Source organism: Sebastes umbrosus, chromosome 19 (assembly GCF_015220745.1).
Source record: "Sebastes umbrosus isolate fSebUmb1 chromosome 19, fSebUmb1.pri, whole genome shotgun sequence".
NCBI classification, from domain to species: Eukaryota; Metazoa; Chordata; class Actinopteri; order Perciformes; family Sebastidae; genus Sebastes; species Sebastes umbrosus.
This window is the reverse complement of record NC_051287.1, coordinates 2,255,221-2,273,192: the sequence shown is the minus strand read 5'-3', so window position 1 is coordinate 2,273,192 and position 17,972 is coordinate 2,255,221. Positions and strand designations below refer to the sequence as shown.

Genomic DNA, 17,972 nt, shown 5'->3' with positions numbered 1-17,972 from the left:
TTTTGAAAAAAAGCAAAACACAGGAAGACAAAGAGAGCGTTGCTCAGAGAGATATTTCTGTTATGTCATATGATAAAACTATACATGCAGACCTCCAGACTAAAGGGCCGCGGTGTTGTGGAGGAGTCGGTGCTCTCCCAGAATAACACATCAGAGCACATCACATGTCGGAGATTCAGAAGCTGCTGTGAGTTTAAAGTGTTAAAGAAATAAAGACAAGAAATGCTGCAGCAGCTTGTAAAGAGTGTGCAACAACATATAAGGTTGTCTAAGAAAGTAAAACATTCTGATCTACGCTGTGCAGCATCAACACAGATGCAGATCCAGATCGGTGATGTTTGGTGGTTTATGTGCAGCGGTCATCGTGGCAGACACACAGTGATAGTAATCCCCCATAATCCTCTGCTGGATATATCTACAGATGAGAGCGATGTCATTAAAGCCCCTTATGTCCCCTGACCCAAAGACCACCCACTGTGACACGATGACACTCACTCACTCACTCACTCACGATCGAATAAAACGGTTCATGTCGTCACAACAACTTTACTGTTTTGGTTGAGTCTCACGGCTCTCATCGGCGTACAGTTATATTTTTATGATCCACAACATTTTTTTGTTATTGTGTATATTTTATATTTGCACCTCACTGATATTTTATATTTATATTTGCACTCTTTACTATTTTGTACTGCAACTGCTGCGTAAAACTTTCCCTGAAAATAGATAAAGTTCCATCTCATCTTCCTCGTACTTTACCTGAGTATTTCCACTTTGAACTATTTTCTCTTAAACTAAGAATTGATGTGTTTTCGTTAGCTTAGAATGAGTCCTTCATACAGTATCTACGTAGGGAGCCGGTCCTCTTCACGGAGTCCACCATGTTTCTACAATAGCCCAGAACGGACAAACCAAACTCTGGCTCTAGAGAGAGACTTTCACGTTTCTACGTTACCTGAAGGCCACCGTAGTTCTCCGACTCGCGTGTGAAACTGTGGTAACGCGAGCCGCAGTAGTACTCTGGTGTAGTAGTAGTAGTACTCTGGTGTAGTAGTAGTACTACTCTGTTGTAGTAGTAGTCTGGTGTAGTAGTACTCTGGTGCAGTAGTACTCTGGTGTAGTAGTACTCTGGTGTAGTATGACTCTGGTGTAGTAGTACTCTGGTGTAGTAGTACTCTGGTGTAGTAGTACTCTGGTGCAGTAGTAGTCTGGTGTAGTAGTACTCTGGTGCAGTAGTACTCTGGTGCAGTAGTACTCTGGTGTAGTAGTACTCTGGTGCAGTAGTACTCTGGTGTAGTAGTACTCTGGTGTAGTAGTACTCTGGTGCAGTAGTAGTCTGGTGTAGTAGTACTCTGGTGCAGTAGTACTCTGGTGTAGTAGTACTCTGGTGCAGTAGTACTCTGGTGCAGTAGTACTCTGGTGCAGTAGTACTCTGGTGTAGTAGTACTCTGGTGCAGTAGTACTCTGGTGTAGTAGTACTCTGGTGTAGTGTAGTAGTACTCTGGTGTAGTAGTACTCTGGTGTAGTACTCTGGTGCAGTAGTAGTCTGGTGTAGTAGTACTCTGGTGCAGTAGTAGTCTGGTGTAGTAGTACTCTGGTGCAGTAGTACTCTGGTGCAGTAGTACTCTGGTGTAGTAGTACTCTGGTGCAGTAGTACTCTGGTGTAGTAGTACTCTGGTGTAGTAGTACTCTGGTGCAGTAGTAGTCTGGTGTAGTAGTACTCTGGTGCAGTAGTACTCTGGTGTAGTAGTACTCTGGTGCAGTAGTACTCTGGTGCAGTAGTACTCTGGTGCAGTAGTACTCTGGTGTAGTAGTACTCTGGTGCAGTAGTACTCTGGTGTAGTAGTACTCTGGTGTAGTGTAGTAGTACTCTGGTGTAGTAGTACTCTGGTGTAGTACTCTGGTGCAGTAGTAGTCTGGTGTAGTAGTACTCTGGTGCAGTAGTAGTCTGGTGTAGTAGTACTCTGGTGCAGTAGTCTGTAGCAGTGGTCTGGCTGTGATGCAACGTGTCCTCTCCTTTAACCTCGGAGGGATTGTTTCTCTGTGTGTAGTAGTACTCTGGTGTAGTGTAGTAGTACTCTGGTGTAGTAGTACTCTGGTGTAGTACTCTGGTGTAGTAGTAGTCTGGTGTAGTAGTACTCTGGTGCAGTAGTCTGTAGCAGTGGTCTGGCTGTGATGCAACGTGTCCTCTCCTTTAACCTCGGAGGGATTGTTTCTCTCTGTGTAGTAGTACTCTGATGTAGTAGTACTCTGATGTAGTAGTACTCTGATGTAGTAGTACTCTGGTGTAGTAGTAGTACTCTGGTGCAGTAGTCTGTAGCAGTGGTCTCGTTGTGATGCAACGTGTCCTCTCCTTTAACCTCGGAGGGATTGTGTCTCTCTGTGTGTGCAGCTCCTCCGATGATATTAAGCTGCAATGAGACGTTTTCATTTGTCAGCGTTCCCCCCGTCCTCCTGTGGACATCAGATGTGTCTTTGGAGCTTTGGACCTGATAGGACGCGACAGGATGAGGTTAATCTACCGCCGTAGTTAAAGTGGTCACCCACCAAGACTTTATAGTAGCATGTTTACTACAAAATGTCTTTCTGCAATAACTGGAACATAAGATATTATTCTTACTGAAACAATAAAGTTATTTATTAATAAGATGGTCTTGATAACAATCAGAATAATCATGTTAGATTGTTTATCAAGGAAAAATATCAAATATCTTCAAGTTCAAGCTGCTGCTCTCTGTTTTATATTATTGTAAAATTAATATTTTTGGGGGATTTAAACTGTTGGTCAGACAAAGTTAGCTTAGGTTATGATAAATTATGATGTGCATTTTCTCACTATTTTCTGACCAATTTATCGATTAATAAAAAGAAGTAATAGCCAGATTAATCAACAATGAAAATAATTGTTAATTGCAGTCTTGTTCTTATTTAAAAGAACATAGATGTCTTGTTTCTTTTATATTATTAATAATAATAATTAATTAATAGTATTATTAGTGTTATTTTTATCAATCTTCTAGTGTTGTTTTATATATTATTATTATTATACATATATATATATATATGTATATATATATATTAAAATAATGAATTATTTATTTTAATTATTAAAATAATACATATATATATTTGTATTATTTTAATTGTCATGATTATATTTGCCTCATTGCAGTCCTTTGTTGTATAAATTAATATTATTATTACTATTATTAATAATAATAATGTATTTATTATTATGTTACTGGGACATTTTAATCAACACAAATCTTGTTCATAAATCCAAACAGACGTAATCTCCTGTTCTGTTCTGCCGTGTCTTTCTCTCAGCATGCTTCATTTGCATCTGAGCGTCTGAGCATCTGAGCATCTGAGCGTCTGAGCATCTGAGCATCTGAGTGTCTGAGCATCTGAGTGTCTGAGCATGTGCAGCAGAGTCTCCGGATCAAGGTGGGTTACAGGAGTTGGCGTGCAGTCCCTTACCTGGCGGTCCTGTTTTAGCGTCCCAGTGGGAACAGATCTGCAGCGGCGTGGGTTGATTGTTCTCCGTCGGCTCTGCTGATGTGGGCGGCGGCGAATCTGCTGAACTGGGAAACTCTGTCACATTAAATAAAACCTCAACAGGCAGCGCTGGAGGAAGTATTCAGATCCTATACTTACTATTATATTCCATTCCTGCTAATAGATCCCTCTAATAGTTACACACTGTTCCTTTAATTAGTGGAGTAGCTAAAGCTGTCAGATAAATGGAGTGAAATAGAAGTAGACCGTGGCATGAGAAGAAAAGACTCAAAGTACAAGTACCTCATATTAGTACTTAAGTGTGGTAGTGGTTGGTCCTGTGAGCCGGTCAGAGCAGAGTGGGGTCAGACTTCATCACACTGAACTGATACTAAGCTGCCTAACAGATTAGACCGCCATCGTCTGTGTGTGACTTTGTGTCTTTTGATGGTGTAATGCATGTGTTGTCTGTTACATGATGTTTCTGACCACAGACGGACCACGACCTGACCCTGACTCCGACCCTGACCCTGACTCCGACCCCGACCCTGACTCCGACCCCGACCCTGGAGGGTGGAGGTCACAGGGAGTGTGTGACGGTTTAACACCCCTCCGTCCCCCCCCGAACCAACCGAAATGCAAAACTCTGTGGCAGCTTAGCTCAAAAACAAACACATATATATGCACACACACATAACATCTGTCTCATTTACACACACACACACACACACACACACACACACACACAGAGTAAAGCACTACAACATCTGTTTGTGCGTTCAGGCTGGATGACAGTTTGAAAACGAACACTCGTCTTCTGAAGCGAATCACGTTTAATAATAGAAACTTCTGCTTTTGTCCACGTTTCAAGTGTGTGTGCGTGTGTGTATGTGTGTGTGTGCGTGCGTGTGTGAGTGTGTGTGTGTGTGTGCCGAAAGAGAGAGACTCAAAAATATTTCTGCAACAACAAAACAATTTGTCTAAAATCATAGTTAGAAAAACAACATTAGTATCACAGTTGGGCACCTTCAGTACGGTGGCAGACGTGAAAACGCTAATGGCCCTCTCCACCAAGATGGCGACAGCGACGGCTAAAAACCAAGATGAATACAGCCAAAGACCATGATGGCGGCGGCCAGAAACCCAGATGTCGACGGCCAAAAACCAAGATGGTGAAGGTCAGCGCTCGCATATACACGCTCGCGTGTGGCCGGAGTCCTGCTCCTCTGCCTGCTCGCCTTCACTCAGACACCGCGCGCGTTCTCGCTCTCTTGCTCCACCTCTAGACGTGAACGCGCGCTCACTCCACACTGCAGAAGAGTTAGTTTAGCTCTGAGAATATCTAGTGAATGTACAGTGGACGTTTGTGCAGAAATAACTGCTGCAGCTCCTCCAGACCAACAGAGGTTTCCCGTGTCTTGTGAAGTGACGGAGCTCTGCAGAGAGAAACGTTATCGTTTCCGACCGGGTGCCGGAGGGAGACACCTGCACCCGGTCGGACACAATAACGTTTCTCTTCCTGGTTCAGCCCTGGAGGCAGAAGCAGGAAAAGCCAACACTAGGACCAGCATTGATTCATGGAGAGACCTTCGTCTGGTCAGCTAACATTACTGCCAAGCAGCTGAAATATAGAGTGATATTGTGCTTTTAGCTGACGTGTGTCGCCTCACTGTTTCGAGCGATGCTCGTTCAGGTATATTTAGAGCAAGCAAGCGTGAGCCCGACGCTGACTTTCCCTGACTTCACGACCACAGGTGTCGCTGTTAACAAGACATTCTGATTCTTACAAACAGTCCCTTTTTAAAGGGACTATTTGAAACACCCGGTCGGAGACGATAACGTTTCTCTCTGCGGAGCCCCGTCACTTCACAAGACACGGGAAACCTCTGTTGGTCTGGAGGAGCTGCAGCAGTTATTTCTGCACAAACGTCCACTGTACATTCACTAGATATTCTCAGAGCTAAACTAACTCTTCTGCAGTGTGGGGTGAGCGCTCACGCACATCTAGAGTTGGAGCGAGATAGCGAGAACACGCACGGTGTGTGAGTGAAGGCAAGCAGGCAGCGGAGCAGAGACTTTGGCCACACGCGAGCGTGCATTGGATCCCGGTAGATTTATACGTGTAAAAAGTTACAAACAGTCCTTTTAACGGCCACAGGTGTCGCTGTTAACAAGCATTTCTGATTCTTACATTTACTCTTAATTTTAAGAGGAGATTTCTTTGAGTTTGTGTCCTATATGGACAGGAGGAACAGTTGGCCTGAGGCAAACAGAAATAAATTATAAAAAAGACATTTTTTGCTATATGAGTATTGAAAAAATGAGAATGTGTCCTTTAAATCTAAACGGAGGTGTCTGACTGTGATATTAAACTTTTGGTCCCTTTACGCGCTCCTGCGCACCTGCCCTGTGGGGGGGCGTTCCTCTCCTCCCGTGATGCTCAGCGCGCTGCAGCGACCTGTCTCTGTCTCTGTCTCTGTGTCTGTGTCTCTGTCTCTGTCTCTGTGTCTCTGTGTCTCTGTCTCTGTCTCTGTGTCTCTGTCTCTGTCTCTGTGTCTCTGTCTCTTTAAGTTGGTGTCAAAGCGGATTATTGCTGATCTCCGTCGTGATTCTGTCCTCACCGTCTGTTCCCTCTCCATCTATTTGGATATAAAATGCAGAAGGGCGTGCGCTACAACGAGGGCCACGCGCTGTACCTGTCGGTGGTCGCGCGTAAAGAGGGCTCGAGACGCGGCTACCTGAGCAGGAAGACGACGGAGAACAGCCGCTGGACGGACAAGAAGTACTTCGCGCTCTACCAGAACGTGCTCTTCTACTTCGAGAACGAGCAGAGCGCGAGGCCCTCCGGGATTTACCTGCTGGAGGGATGCACGTGCGAGAGAGCACCTGCACCCAAAGTCTCTGCAGTCTGCAAGGAGTCCAACGAGAAGCAGCAGGTGAGTCCAGCTATACACTATGCACTGTATACTGGGAGGGAGAACAGGTAGACCAGTTAGAGGATGGAGGATGGAGGCTGCTGGGGAACTGTTTTTACATTTAGGGAATTTTCTTTTTCTTTTCCTGGAGCTTTATTGTGGTATATATTTTTGCATTAATGCATTCATTTCTGTCATAGTTTATCCTTTTCAGTCTTTACTCAACATGCATGGTGTCATATATTTTAAGCACAAACTCAGCTGCAAGTCTGACTTCTCACTTTTTATCAGTTTAACAAAGTAGGCTGTAAAGCTTCCAAAATACAAGAATAATTACACATAAAGATGTACAACTTTTAATGATAATCACTTTAAATATTTTAATAGAACAGTTAAAGGTTGTAGGAAATATTGTTTCACCACTTGTACAGCAAGTGGAGCTTTATTTTGGTATTTCTTTTTTACTTTTATTTCTTTTAGTTTCACCTTTAAACTGTCTTTACTCAACACATATGGTGTCATATCTGTTCAACACAAACTCAGCTGGAAGTCTGACTTCTCATTATGTCAATTTAATGATAATAATAATAATAATAATGAAAATAAATAAAACAATTTAATGTATTAAATAATGTATCAAGCTGCCAGGAACCTAAAATACAAGAAAAATGGCATATATGCCTATAAAAATGTACAAATCTTTAGTGATAATCTCTCAAAATATTATTATAGAACAGTTAGAGGTTGTTAGAAATATAGTTTCATTATTAATGCACATAAATGCAGCAGACAAAATGCAAGAAACAAACTATAATACAGTTTGTTTACATGTAAAGTAACTCGTTTTTGTGCCTTTTTTATTACCTGGAGCTTTATTTTGGTATTTAAAAAAAAATTCTATGCATTCATTTCTGTCTTAGTTTCACCTTTTAAACGTCTTTACTCCACATGCATGCTGTCATATCTTAAAACTACAAACTCAGCTCTCAGTCTGACTTAACATTTTACCAATTTATCAAAGTATAAAGCTGCCAGGAACCAAAATACAAGAAAAATGACACAACACCAATAAAAATGTATAAATCTTTAGTGATAATCACTTAAAATATTATTATAGAACAGTTAAAGGTTGTAACACACATAAATACAGCAGAAACATTTAAGTCATTTGACTCTTTTTTTGTGTGCCTTTTTCATCACCTGGAGCTTTATTTGGGATATTTTTAAAAACCTTTTTTTCATGCATTAATTTCTGTCTTCGTTTCACTTTTAAACATTCTTTACTCAACATGCATGGTGTCATGTTTTCAGCACAAACACAGCTGTAAGTCTGACCTCTCATTTTGTCGATTCATAATTTATTTTTTTAAGCTACCATGGAACCCAAAATAATAGAAAAATGACTCAGCACCCATAAAAATGTACAATTCTTTAGTGATAATCACTCAAAATATTATTATAAAACAGTTAGAGGTTGTGAGCAATAGTTCCACTATTAATACACATAAATACAGCAGAAAAATGTAATAGCTAAATCATCATATAGTCAGTTTACATTTAAAGCAAGTTGTTTTTTGTGCATTTTTCATGGAGGGTTAATAATTTTTAAAACCTTTTCTATGCATTAATTTCTGTCTTAGTTTCAGCTTTAAACAGTCATTACTCAACATGCACAGTATTAAAACAACTCTGAAGTCTGTCTTCTCATTTTGTCAATTCATAATAATAATTAAGAAAATAATAATTATGATTAATTAATTAACAAAATATTAATGTATGATATAATGATAAACAGTTAAAGGTTGTGAGAAATATGTTTCACCACTTGTACACATAAATACAGCAGAAAAATATAAGAAATAAAACTATAATAGTCTGTTTACATGTAAAGTGACTCGTTTTTGTGCCTTTTTCTTTGACAGTCTACAGTCTGACTGAAATATGAATAATTCACAGTTTAAAACATTGTTTATGGTCGACGGACTGAAATGATGGTTGTCTCAGCTCGTCTCTACAGGATACATAAATAAACTCATGTTACTATAAATAAAACTGGCTCAGTGTAGTCACAGATGTGGAGAGAGGATTTGCTGCTTTTGCTTTTTGTTTTATGTCGTTATAAATTGAATATCTTGAGTTTTAAATTGTTGTAGACGTCACCTCAGGCTGTGGACAACTGTGATGGACATTTTTACTATTTTCTGACATTTTATAGACAATAGATTAATGGGGAAACTAATCTGTAGATGAATCAATAATGAAAACAATGCATGAAGTCCTGGAGAGGTTTTTATTTCAGCTAAGCAGCAGCTGATTTAGTTGCTCCTCTCTAGTAGAAAAGTGAAAGATAGTAAAACATTGGTTTAAAACATACATTCATTTTGATCTAGTGATCTTTGAGCTGGTGGCGGCTGCAGGATGAAAGGATCAGTGAATGAAACTAATCACTTCTGTTATTTGTAAAAGAGAAAAATGCCAAATATTCTCTGCTTCCAGCTTCTGAAATATAAATATTTGCTGCTTCGTTGTCATTTATGATCGTAAAATAAATATTTTTTGGACACTTGGACAGACCAAATAATGATGGGATGAGTACGTACATGTGACAAAATGATCTCAACTCATGTGGGGCAGCAATATTATTATTTTTATTGTCTATTAGTGTGCAGATTATTCTCTAGATTAATCATTTAGTCTACAAAAAGTCAGAAAATAGTGAAAAAAGTTCCATCACAAGTTCCCAGAGACCATGGTGACGTCTTTAAATGTCTCATTTTGTCTGATCAACAGTCTAAAACCACTAAATATAAACTTTACTGCCACAGAAGATGAAGGCTTTGAACAGCATATCACAGTCTTCATCAGCTGGAGACGGATTTAGTTTAAACTGACAGAGAAACTTCTCTGAAATTTCCATGTTTTGCAGTAAAAGACGTAAAACGACTCCAACTTCTCTCTCACGGCTGTAATATCCTGGACACTAGTAACGTTGTGTTAGATAATACATCCTTTACAGAGACATAAAGAGCCTGATACTATTGATGATTTAACTGTAAACAGAATAATATCAGTTGTGTGAAAGCTAATTTTAAATGACCCATATTCCAGTTTTTGCTGCTTCAGGGTCTGAAGATGTTTCATCCCGTCAGCATCTGACGATTTTATTTAATTTTTCTAAACTATAAAAGCTCATTTCCTCCTCACCGCTCGCTCCACAGATCCCACATGGATGCAGCTTATTTCAGTTTTTATACAAACTGGATTATATCGGTTAAATAATGTAATCTCCTCATCGATACGCAGGTAATCTGTCCGTCACGCCTCGGTGGACGCACGCCGCCTGTCACGCCCTGACTCAGTCATGACGTCACATGTTTATAGAGGCAGACGTGTTGTTTTCATACAGATTTAATGTGTTCACGCTCTGCAGAGTGTGCTGAAACACAGCAGGTGAATTCATGACTGCTGTAGTTACATTTAAAGCTCCGACTATCAGAATCACTCCATGTATCTCTTTTATTATTTTATTATTGTAAGCTTTGTCCTCATGTCCATACAGTATCATGGACATTTCTTTAGTCACCATTATATAGTTTGTCCTCCAGACAGCACTGACAAGTTTATTCTTCATCCTCATGTGCCATGAATTTCAACATCTGTATCAGCCTCAGAAATCCAGGATCGGTCGGACTACAGAAGCACCGATAGCAGCCGGGTTTCCATCCAAATGTGTCGCAAATTTTAACAGAATTTCGAGAAAATTAGCAAAAGAAAATTTAAATGAATGCTTGTTTCCATCCAATACTGTCACACAATTATTAGTAGGGATGTCAAGAATTTAGCAGTCGCCAGTAAAATTCCACGATTCTCGATACCGATTCGATACCACAGTAAAAAACAAAAGTAAAACAATAAATCCCATGAACTGCAACGTCTTTCATTACTGTTTGAATACTGGTTTTTGTTATGAAGTTAAACAACTCATGATTCTCTCTCTATTATGTATTTCATATTGCTGTGAAAACATCTCCTTCAAACATCTGGATTCATTCAAGTTTCTCACCAAAAAAAAATACATTTTACAAGATTACATGACAGCATCAGAATTTACCTTCGCCCAATTTTTACTGAATAGAGCCTGAACTCATCATCATGTAAATCAGTGGCACCTCCCGTTAAAGGGACTGTTTGTAACTTTTTAAGCGTATAAATGTACCGGGTCGGGACACATGCGCTCTCGCATATGGCCACTGTCTCTCCTCCTCTGCCTGCCTTCACTGACACAGCGCACGCGTTCTTGCTCAACCTCTACACGTGCATGCCGCTCACTCCTCACTGCAGAAGAGTTAGTTTAGCTCTGAGAATATCTAGTGAATGTTCAGTGGACGTTTGTGCAGAAATAACTGCTGCAGCTCCTCCAGACCAACAGAGGTTTCCCGTGTCTTGTGAAGTGACGGGGCTCCGCAGAGAGAAACGTTATCAGTGGCACCCAGTCGGAGACGGCAACGTTTCTCTCTGCGGAGCCCCGTCACCGACCCGCTTTTCCTGTTCAGCCTCCGGAGAGGGAGACACCGGAGGCTGAGGCAGGAAAAGCCAGCATTGATTCATGGAGAGACCTTGGTCTGGTCAGCTAACATTACTGCCAAGCAGCTGAAATATAGAGTGATATTGTGCTTTTAGCTGACGTGTGTCTCCTCACTGTTTTGAGCGATGCTCGTTCATGTATATTGAGAGCGAGCAAGTGAGAGCCCGACGCTGACTTTCGTTGACTTAACGGCCACAGGTGTCGCTGTTAAGAAGCATTTCTGAAAGTTACAAATTGTCCCTTTAACGTTAGCCGTTAGCTCCGTGCAGGACTGTGCAGCTTACCGGCTGCTAACTGCTAACTGCTAACTAGCCCTCGTCCTGCCGATTTCAACAGGATGGGCGAAAGTTGTGTGTTTTTGGAGCCCCCCATCCACTCCGACCTCCTCCGTAGGCTACGTGACGTTTGTCACTCTGTATACTTCCTGGTTCATGATGACGTGGATTGTATACAAACTGATTTTGTGGGATATATATACGCATTTCAGTGCATTACTTTTTGTAGGTAAAGCTGCGAATAGTGTTTGAGACCAGCTCGCACCAACACCTGGAAACCCACTCTGATGTGTAAACTCTGTGGAGTTCCCCTTTAGCTTCACACAGCTGCTGACATGGCTGCAGACTCTTAAAGAAAATATTAATAACACTGAGTTGCTTTTTTTAGAAAGTGAAAGTTAAACCCTTAAAGACTGGCGTGTCCCAGAAGATGAGAGGTCAACTTCCTCAGATAAATGTCTCCAAATTCTTTATACTTGCAAATGATACTCTTATTTACTACTAAACATCCTATTAGAAATCCAGTCTGGATGAATTTCCTTCTCTCTGTTGTGCATCATCTGTTCATTCCCAGCACTCCCAGTTGAGAGCAGTCACTGTATTATTTGTCCATCTTCGTAGTTTCCCTCCAGCCAACACCTGAGTCCTTTCTGCTGCAGAGAAACTCTCACATGGCTGCTTCTCTGCAGATAAAACAAGAACCAGAAGGGCAGCTTTTACTGCAGAAACCAAACTACATCATAATATCTGGGACTTTAAGCAGCAGCTTGCCGTTCAGGTTGTCTTATATGCATAAACTGTTCATTGTTTACTGGCCTTTAAAGTAGACGTTCCTCATCTACAGTAGGAGACAGTGGGCTGATGTGTTGTGTTGTTGGATGTTTGACCAACAGCTCACCTGTGAATCCTGTTAAAGGGATCATCAGCAGGATGCAGAGACACAACGCTGTAATCTGTTTGTTACACTTGAACACAGAGCAGTTAGTGTGTGCTGTAGTTTGATTTGTTTAATGTCATAATGTGACATGCAGAGTGTGTTTCTCTGCTTGGAGACGTTCTTCCTCCTCTTACCTTCCTGTAGTTATCAGGGCTCATGCACTGCAGAAATCTCATTTAATCTGTGTCCATATTTCAGTCTTAAACCCGTATTTTACATCTCTTTATAGATGTTTTGCTTCTTTTTGGTTGTTTTGTGTTTCTTGGTAGACATTTCGTTTCTCTTTGTGGTTGTTTTGTCTTCGTTTTGGGTGTTTCACATCTGTTTGTAGATCTTTTGCATCTGTTTGTAGACGTTTTGCATCTGTTTGTAGATGCTTTGCATCTGTTTGTAGACGTTGTGCATCTGTTTGTAGATGCTTTGCATTGTTTTGGTTTTTATGCATCTCTTTGTGGTTGTTCTGCATCTGTTTTTGGTTGTAATGCATCTCTTTGTAGATGTTTTATGTCTTTTTGTGGTTGTTTTGGAGGTTTTGCGTCTGTTTGTAGATGTTTTGTGTTTATTGTTGGTCGTTTCGCATCTCTTTGTAGATGTTTTGCATTTCTTTGTAGACGTTTCGTGTCTCTCTGTGGTCATATTGGTAGTTTAGGGACTCGTTTTGGTCGTTTTGCATCTCTTTGTAGACGTTTTGCATGTCTTTGTAGACGTTTTGTGTCTCTTTGTGGTCATTTTGGTAGTTTCGCGTCTCGTTTTGGTCGTTTCGCATGTCTTTGTAGACGTTTTTTGTCTCTTTGTAGATGTATTGTGTTTAATTTTGGTCATTTTGTGTCTCTGTGGTACTTTTGTGTCTGTTTTTGGTTGTTTTCCGTCTCTTTGTGACTTCCCACAACAAGAGATGTTGGCAGTAACTTCAAACAGAGCTCAGTAGGCCCGTTCAGTAACTGCTGTCTTGATGAAAGTGAAACCAGCTGTTTCTGTTTCATGCCGATAGTTTGTCAGTCAATCATCTGATCTTCTTCTTTACTAACAAACTGTCTCTCTCTCTCTTTGTGTTTCTCTCACTCACAAAGTAAAGATGAGGACAGTGAAAGAGGAGAGTTAATCTGCAGTGAGACAGACAGCTTGGCATTAGAGCCACGGGGGTCTGTCTGCTGTGGAGCTCCTGTTTACTCCTCCTCTCTGCTGTGAACGCTGCCGGTGGGAAACCAGACTGGACAGTACGGCCGCGCTGCTTTCAGCACCCTCCAGAGTAGTCGGTTAACAAGAGGAAAGGTCAAATGTTAGAAAAGATCTAGTTCAGACAGAGAGGTGTCTGAAGGGAAACGTGTTTATAGTTGATCTGCTGGGAGTGAAAAGACGTCGATGAGACACAGAGATAAAAGTTAGAATACAAAAGTGACGAATACTTAATAGACAATTAATCTATCCGCTTACTTTCTTTATTAATTGATTGATCATTTAGTCTATAACACATCAGAAAACTGTGAGCAATTCCTTTCACAATTATTCTAGAGCTCAAAGTGTCTTCATCAAATGTCTTGTTATAAACTAAATGAATATTCAATTAACTTTTAATGCAAGAAAACGAAGTAAAGCAGCAAATTCAAATGCTGAAATCAACTTTAAGAGGTTTATGAGATCTTGACTTGTGCTCACAACAACAAAGAATGATATTCAGTATATTGAGATCAACGTATTGATCACAGTCATGTTAATGAACAGTATTATTATGAGCAGCCACAGATACAGGCGGCTGAATTATTAATGTTGTATCTGAGGAAGAGAGTGGACATCAAATGAGCCGATCTCATTGAACCGGAGCGCTTTGAGGCTCTCTGATGTTTCCTCTCACTTTAATGTTGCTCCATTAGAAACCTGCTTCACATTTAGATTTAGACTTTCATCAGACCTCCATCAGGTCTACATCAGGTCCCCATCAGACCTCCATCAGGTCTCCATCAGGTCTCCATCAGGTCTCCATCAGGTCTACATCAGGTCTCCATCAGGTCTCCATCAGGTCTCCATCAGACCTCCATCATGTCTTCATCAGGTCTACATCAGATCTCCATCAGGTCTCCATCAGGTCTCCATCATGTCTTCATCAGGTCTACATCAGACCTCCATCATGTCTTCATCAGACCTCCATCAGGTCTCCATCAGGTCTTCATCAGGTCTCCATCAAACTTCCATCAGGTCTTCATCAGGTCTTCATCAGGTCTCCATCAGACCTCCATCAGGGCTTCATCAGGTCTCCATCAGACCTCCATCAGGTCTTCATCAGACTTTCATCAGACCTTCATCAGACCTCCATCAGGTCTTCATCAGGTCTCCATCAGACCTCCATCATGTCTTCATCAGGTCTCCATCAGATCTCCATCAGGTCTCCATCAGGTCTTCATCAGGTCTTCATCAGGTCTCCTTCAGACCTCCATCAGACCTCCATCATGTCTTCATCAGACCTCCATCATGTCTTCATCAGGTCTCCATCAATCCTCCATCAGACCTCCATCAGGTCAGGAGGAGATCAAACTAGCACCGTTTGTGTCGTCAGTCTTGGATGTTGCACTGTGACACAAACTGCTGCATCTCCGAGTATCAAAAGGCGACTTCAGCTGCTCCTCTGTTAGTTTTATTGTGGGGCGATTTACAACTTTATTATTCATCTAAGTTCATGATGAGTTCACGTAAAGTCCTCACCGGCCCCAGCCCCGTCGTGCCCCCAGGGCGGGGCTCGGCCCACGTAAAAGGCGCCAGGGGTCTGCGGCGATATCTGCAACCCACCCGACCCGTCTTGAAACACGGACCAAGGAGTCTAACGCACGTGCGAGTCAGAGGGAGCAAGCAAAACCCCGTGGCGCAATGAAAGTGAGGGCTGGCGCGCGGCGCCTGAGGTGGAATGCGCACCACCGGCCCGTCTCGCCCGCACCGTCGGGGAGGTGGAGCATGAGCGCGTGCGATAGGACCCGAAAGATAATGACGAGAGGTTAATGTCACGCTGCCGTAAAGTGGTATCGGTGCCGTTGTATCGGAGCCGTTTTGCAAGTACGAGTACATGAGCACAGTATCGGAACCGATACCCGATACTGGTATCGGGTATCGGTGCATCCCTAATGCTCTGTATATATAAAGGCCAGTCTGTTTGCGCGAAAAGGCGTACAAATGACATGCGAAAAAGCTCAAATGCGTCCTTGTGACACGTGGAACGTCCGTGTAATGTTGTGCTATTGAAACGCTGTTCTATGAGACCGGGTTGATAAAGGCAGCATATCGTTCTGCAGCTGTATTTTTGGTGTATTATTATTATTATTATTAATAATCCATGTGGGCTGAGCACTTGTATGTGCATGACACATGTGGATGACTTTACATTAGTCTCTAGTGTTTACCCGCTGATGTACTGGATGTTTGCAGCATCCCTCTTAATTGGATTAGTCAACGATGAGTTAAATAGGCTTTTAAATATAAACAGTGAGTGACCGTGATTCAGTTCACGGCTGTGATTTTCTGCCTAATGAGCTGGAAACGTTATAATAAGCCACCAGGAGAAAAGCTCATCGGAGGACCGGCGGAGGCCTGTGATTGTTTTTGTGCCTTTATTTGCATCAGGCTGAGTCGGTTGCTTTCAGAGAGCGACAACTTCCTGATTTGAAGCACAAATCTACACCAGTTTTATCTTGTCATCCTCAGACACGATCGCTCTGTTGATACCACGCTGATAATGAGAGGAAATTCATAGATTTTGTTGTTTAAATCTGCTTAACCACCATATTTTTTACTAAACCTAAAACTAAGTAGTTTCCTGTGAAGGCAGAAGTTTATTTTGAAAAGACTGCATGTATGTAAAGAGCGTGAATTGGCGCACGAAAAAAAATGAGGAATAACTTCAGATGTCATGTGAACCGTTGTATACGGAGGATACGTTGTGTGTATACAACCCAAAATATCAAGAATCATGCAAGTTCATCAACTTCATATGATGAGAGAAGTGAGATTAAACCGAAACAATGAGCTGAAAGACGATAAACGCCTCATAGAGCTCAGGGGAACTAAAGTCAACGTAAAACTATTGATTAGTGATTAGAGCAGCTTTAAGTAAATACAAACTCTCAGTATTATCAGCTTGTCTTTGGCTGAAGTATGCTGAGAAGTCGGTTGATTTAAAAGTAAATTTAACAGAATTGGTGCTTTTATTTTGAAGGGTCGGCAGGCCACATGTGTAATTTATGGTGATTTTAGCTTTATGCTAGTGCTGCTGCCCACTATAGGCTACTGCACCACCTGACTGATGTGTTTCCATGGTGACGAGGGTTCATAGGTTGAAGAGGATAATGTACTGTAGCTCATACAGGAAGTTGAAACACATTTACAAGTGTCAAATAGAAACAAATAGAAACAGTAGAGGTGATCAGTGATGGACAACAAGAGGACAGACACTATGAAGATGTTTAAAAAGGGAATTTAATATAGATAAGACACAAGTATTTTCTGATTATACGTACGTGTTTGACAGCTTTCCTCTCACAGTTATGTAAATATATTAAATATATATTTAAAACCACAGATTTAATGTCACATTAAAGTGAATAGTGAAGCAGGATTGTGCCGTGTGTGTTGGTGAGTTTGTAGTTAGCGTGTGGCGGTGCTCTGGGAGGCTGCTGTGCTCGACTAAGAATAGCATCCTCGCTGGTCCTTTAGCCTGCAGTCACAGTCTGAACACCGAGTCAACACGGAGGCACACAGACTCTGGATAGTTATAGTACACACTGCTGGTACCTGAGCTATTAGTAGCCCACCTTTAACTTTACCTGTCTCTCTCTGGCTGTAACACACGTCTAAAGACTTCTAAACGACGAGTCAAACTGTCTTCTGGGATGACTTTAGGATCATGTATTTTTCTTATTGTCGATAAATGCCAAGAAAAGATCAAAACCAGCAATGTGTTTGTCCGTCTCTCAATAATTTTTTTCCTACACATTTTCCACACAGTGTTTCAGATATTTTTCACAAATTTTTTGGACTTTTTAAAATTGTTTTTTAATACATTTTCTACACATTTTTCAAACAATTTTTATGGGGATAGTTTTCATACTTTTATTTTTTACATATTTTTTTTTTTTTTTACATATTTTTTTTTTTTTTTTACATATTTTTTTTCGGATATTTTCCTCACATTTTTGGACTTTTTTCACACTTTTTTTTTTGGACTTTTAAAAAAAAAAAAAAAAAAAAAAAAATTAAAACATTTTCTACACATTTTCCAAACAGTTTTTTGGGGGATATTTATCACACATTTTTTTACGCTTTTTTTTTTTTTTAACATTTTTCTACACATTTTACCCAGTGTTTTTTTGGGGGATATTTTTCCCACATTTCTTTTTTTTTTTTTTTTAGACTTTTTAAGAAAAAAAAATTCCACATTTTCCACACTGTTTTTCGGATATTTTCCTAAATTTTTTTTGACTTTTTTCACACTTTTTTTTTTTACTTTTTTAAAAAATATTTTTTAATACATTTTCTACACATTTTTCAAACAGTTTTTTTGGGGATATTTTTCACACATTTTTTTTACACATTTTCCACACTGTTTTTTGGATATTTTCCTCACATTTTTTTGGACGTTTTTCACACTTTTTTTTTTTTTTTTTTTAATATTTTTTTATACATTTTCTACACAGTTTTTCAGATATTTTTCACACATTGTTGGGACTTTTTTCACACTTGATCTTTTTTTGGGACTTTTTTAAAATAGTTTTTTAATACAT

The 17,972-nt window shown here is 40.5% G+C and overlaps 1 protein-coding gene across 4 annotated transcripts in view; it reads left to right on the top strand.

The window, feature by feature from the left end:
* The first annotated feature begins 6,028 nt into the window (after window positions 1–6,028).
* The window catches only part of rasgrf2a (Ras protein-specific guanine nucleotide-releasing factor 2a), a 39,587-nt gene continuing 27,643 nt past the window's right edge, over window positions 6,029–17,972 (top strand). For all 4 annotated transcript variants that reach the window (XM_037753590.1, XM_037753589.1, XM_037753588.1 and 1 more), the window contains exon 1: window positions 6,029–6,434. In XM_037753590.1, the coding sequence (XP_037609518.1) occupies window positions 6,153–6,434 (282 nt within the window). In that variant the 5' untranslated portion in view covers window positions 6,029–6,152. The remainder of the gene's footprint in view (window positions 6,435–17,972) is intronic.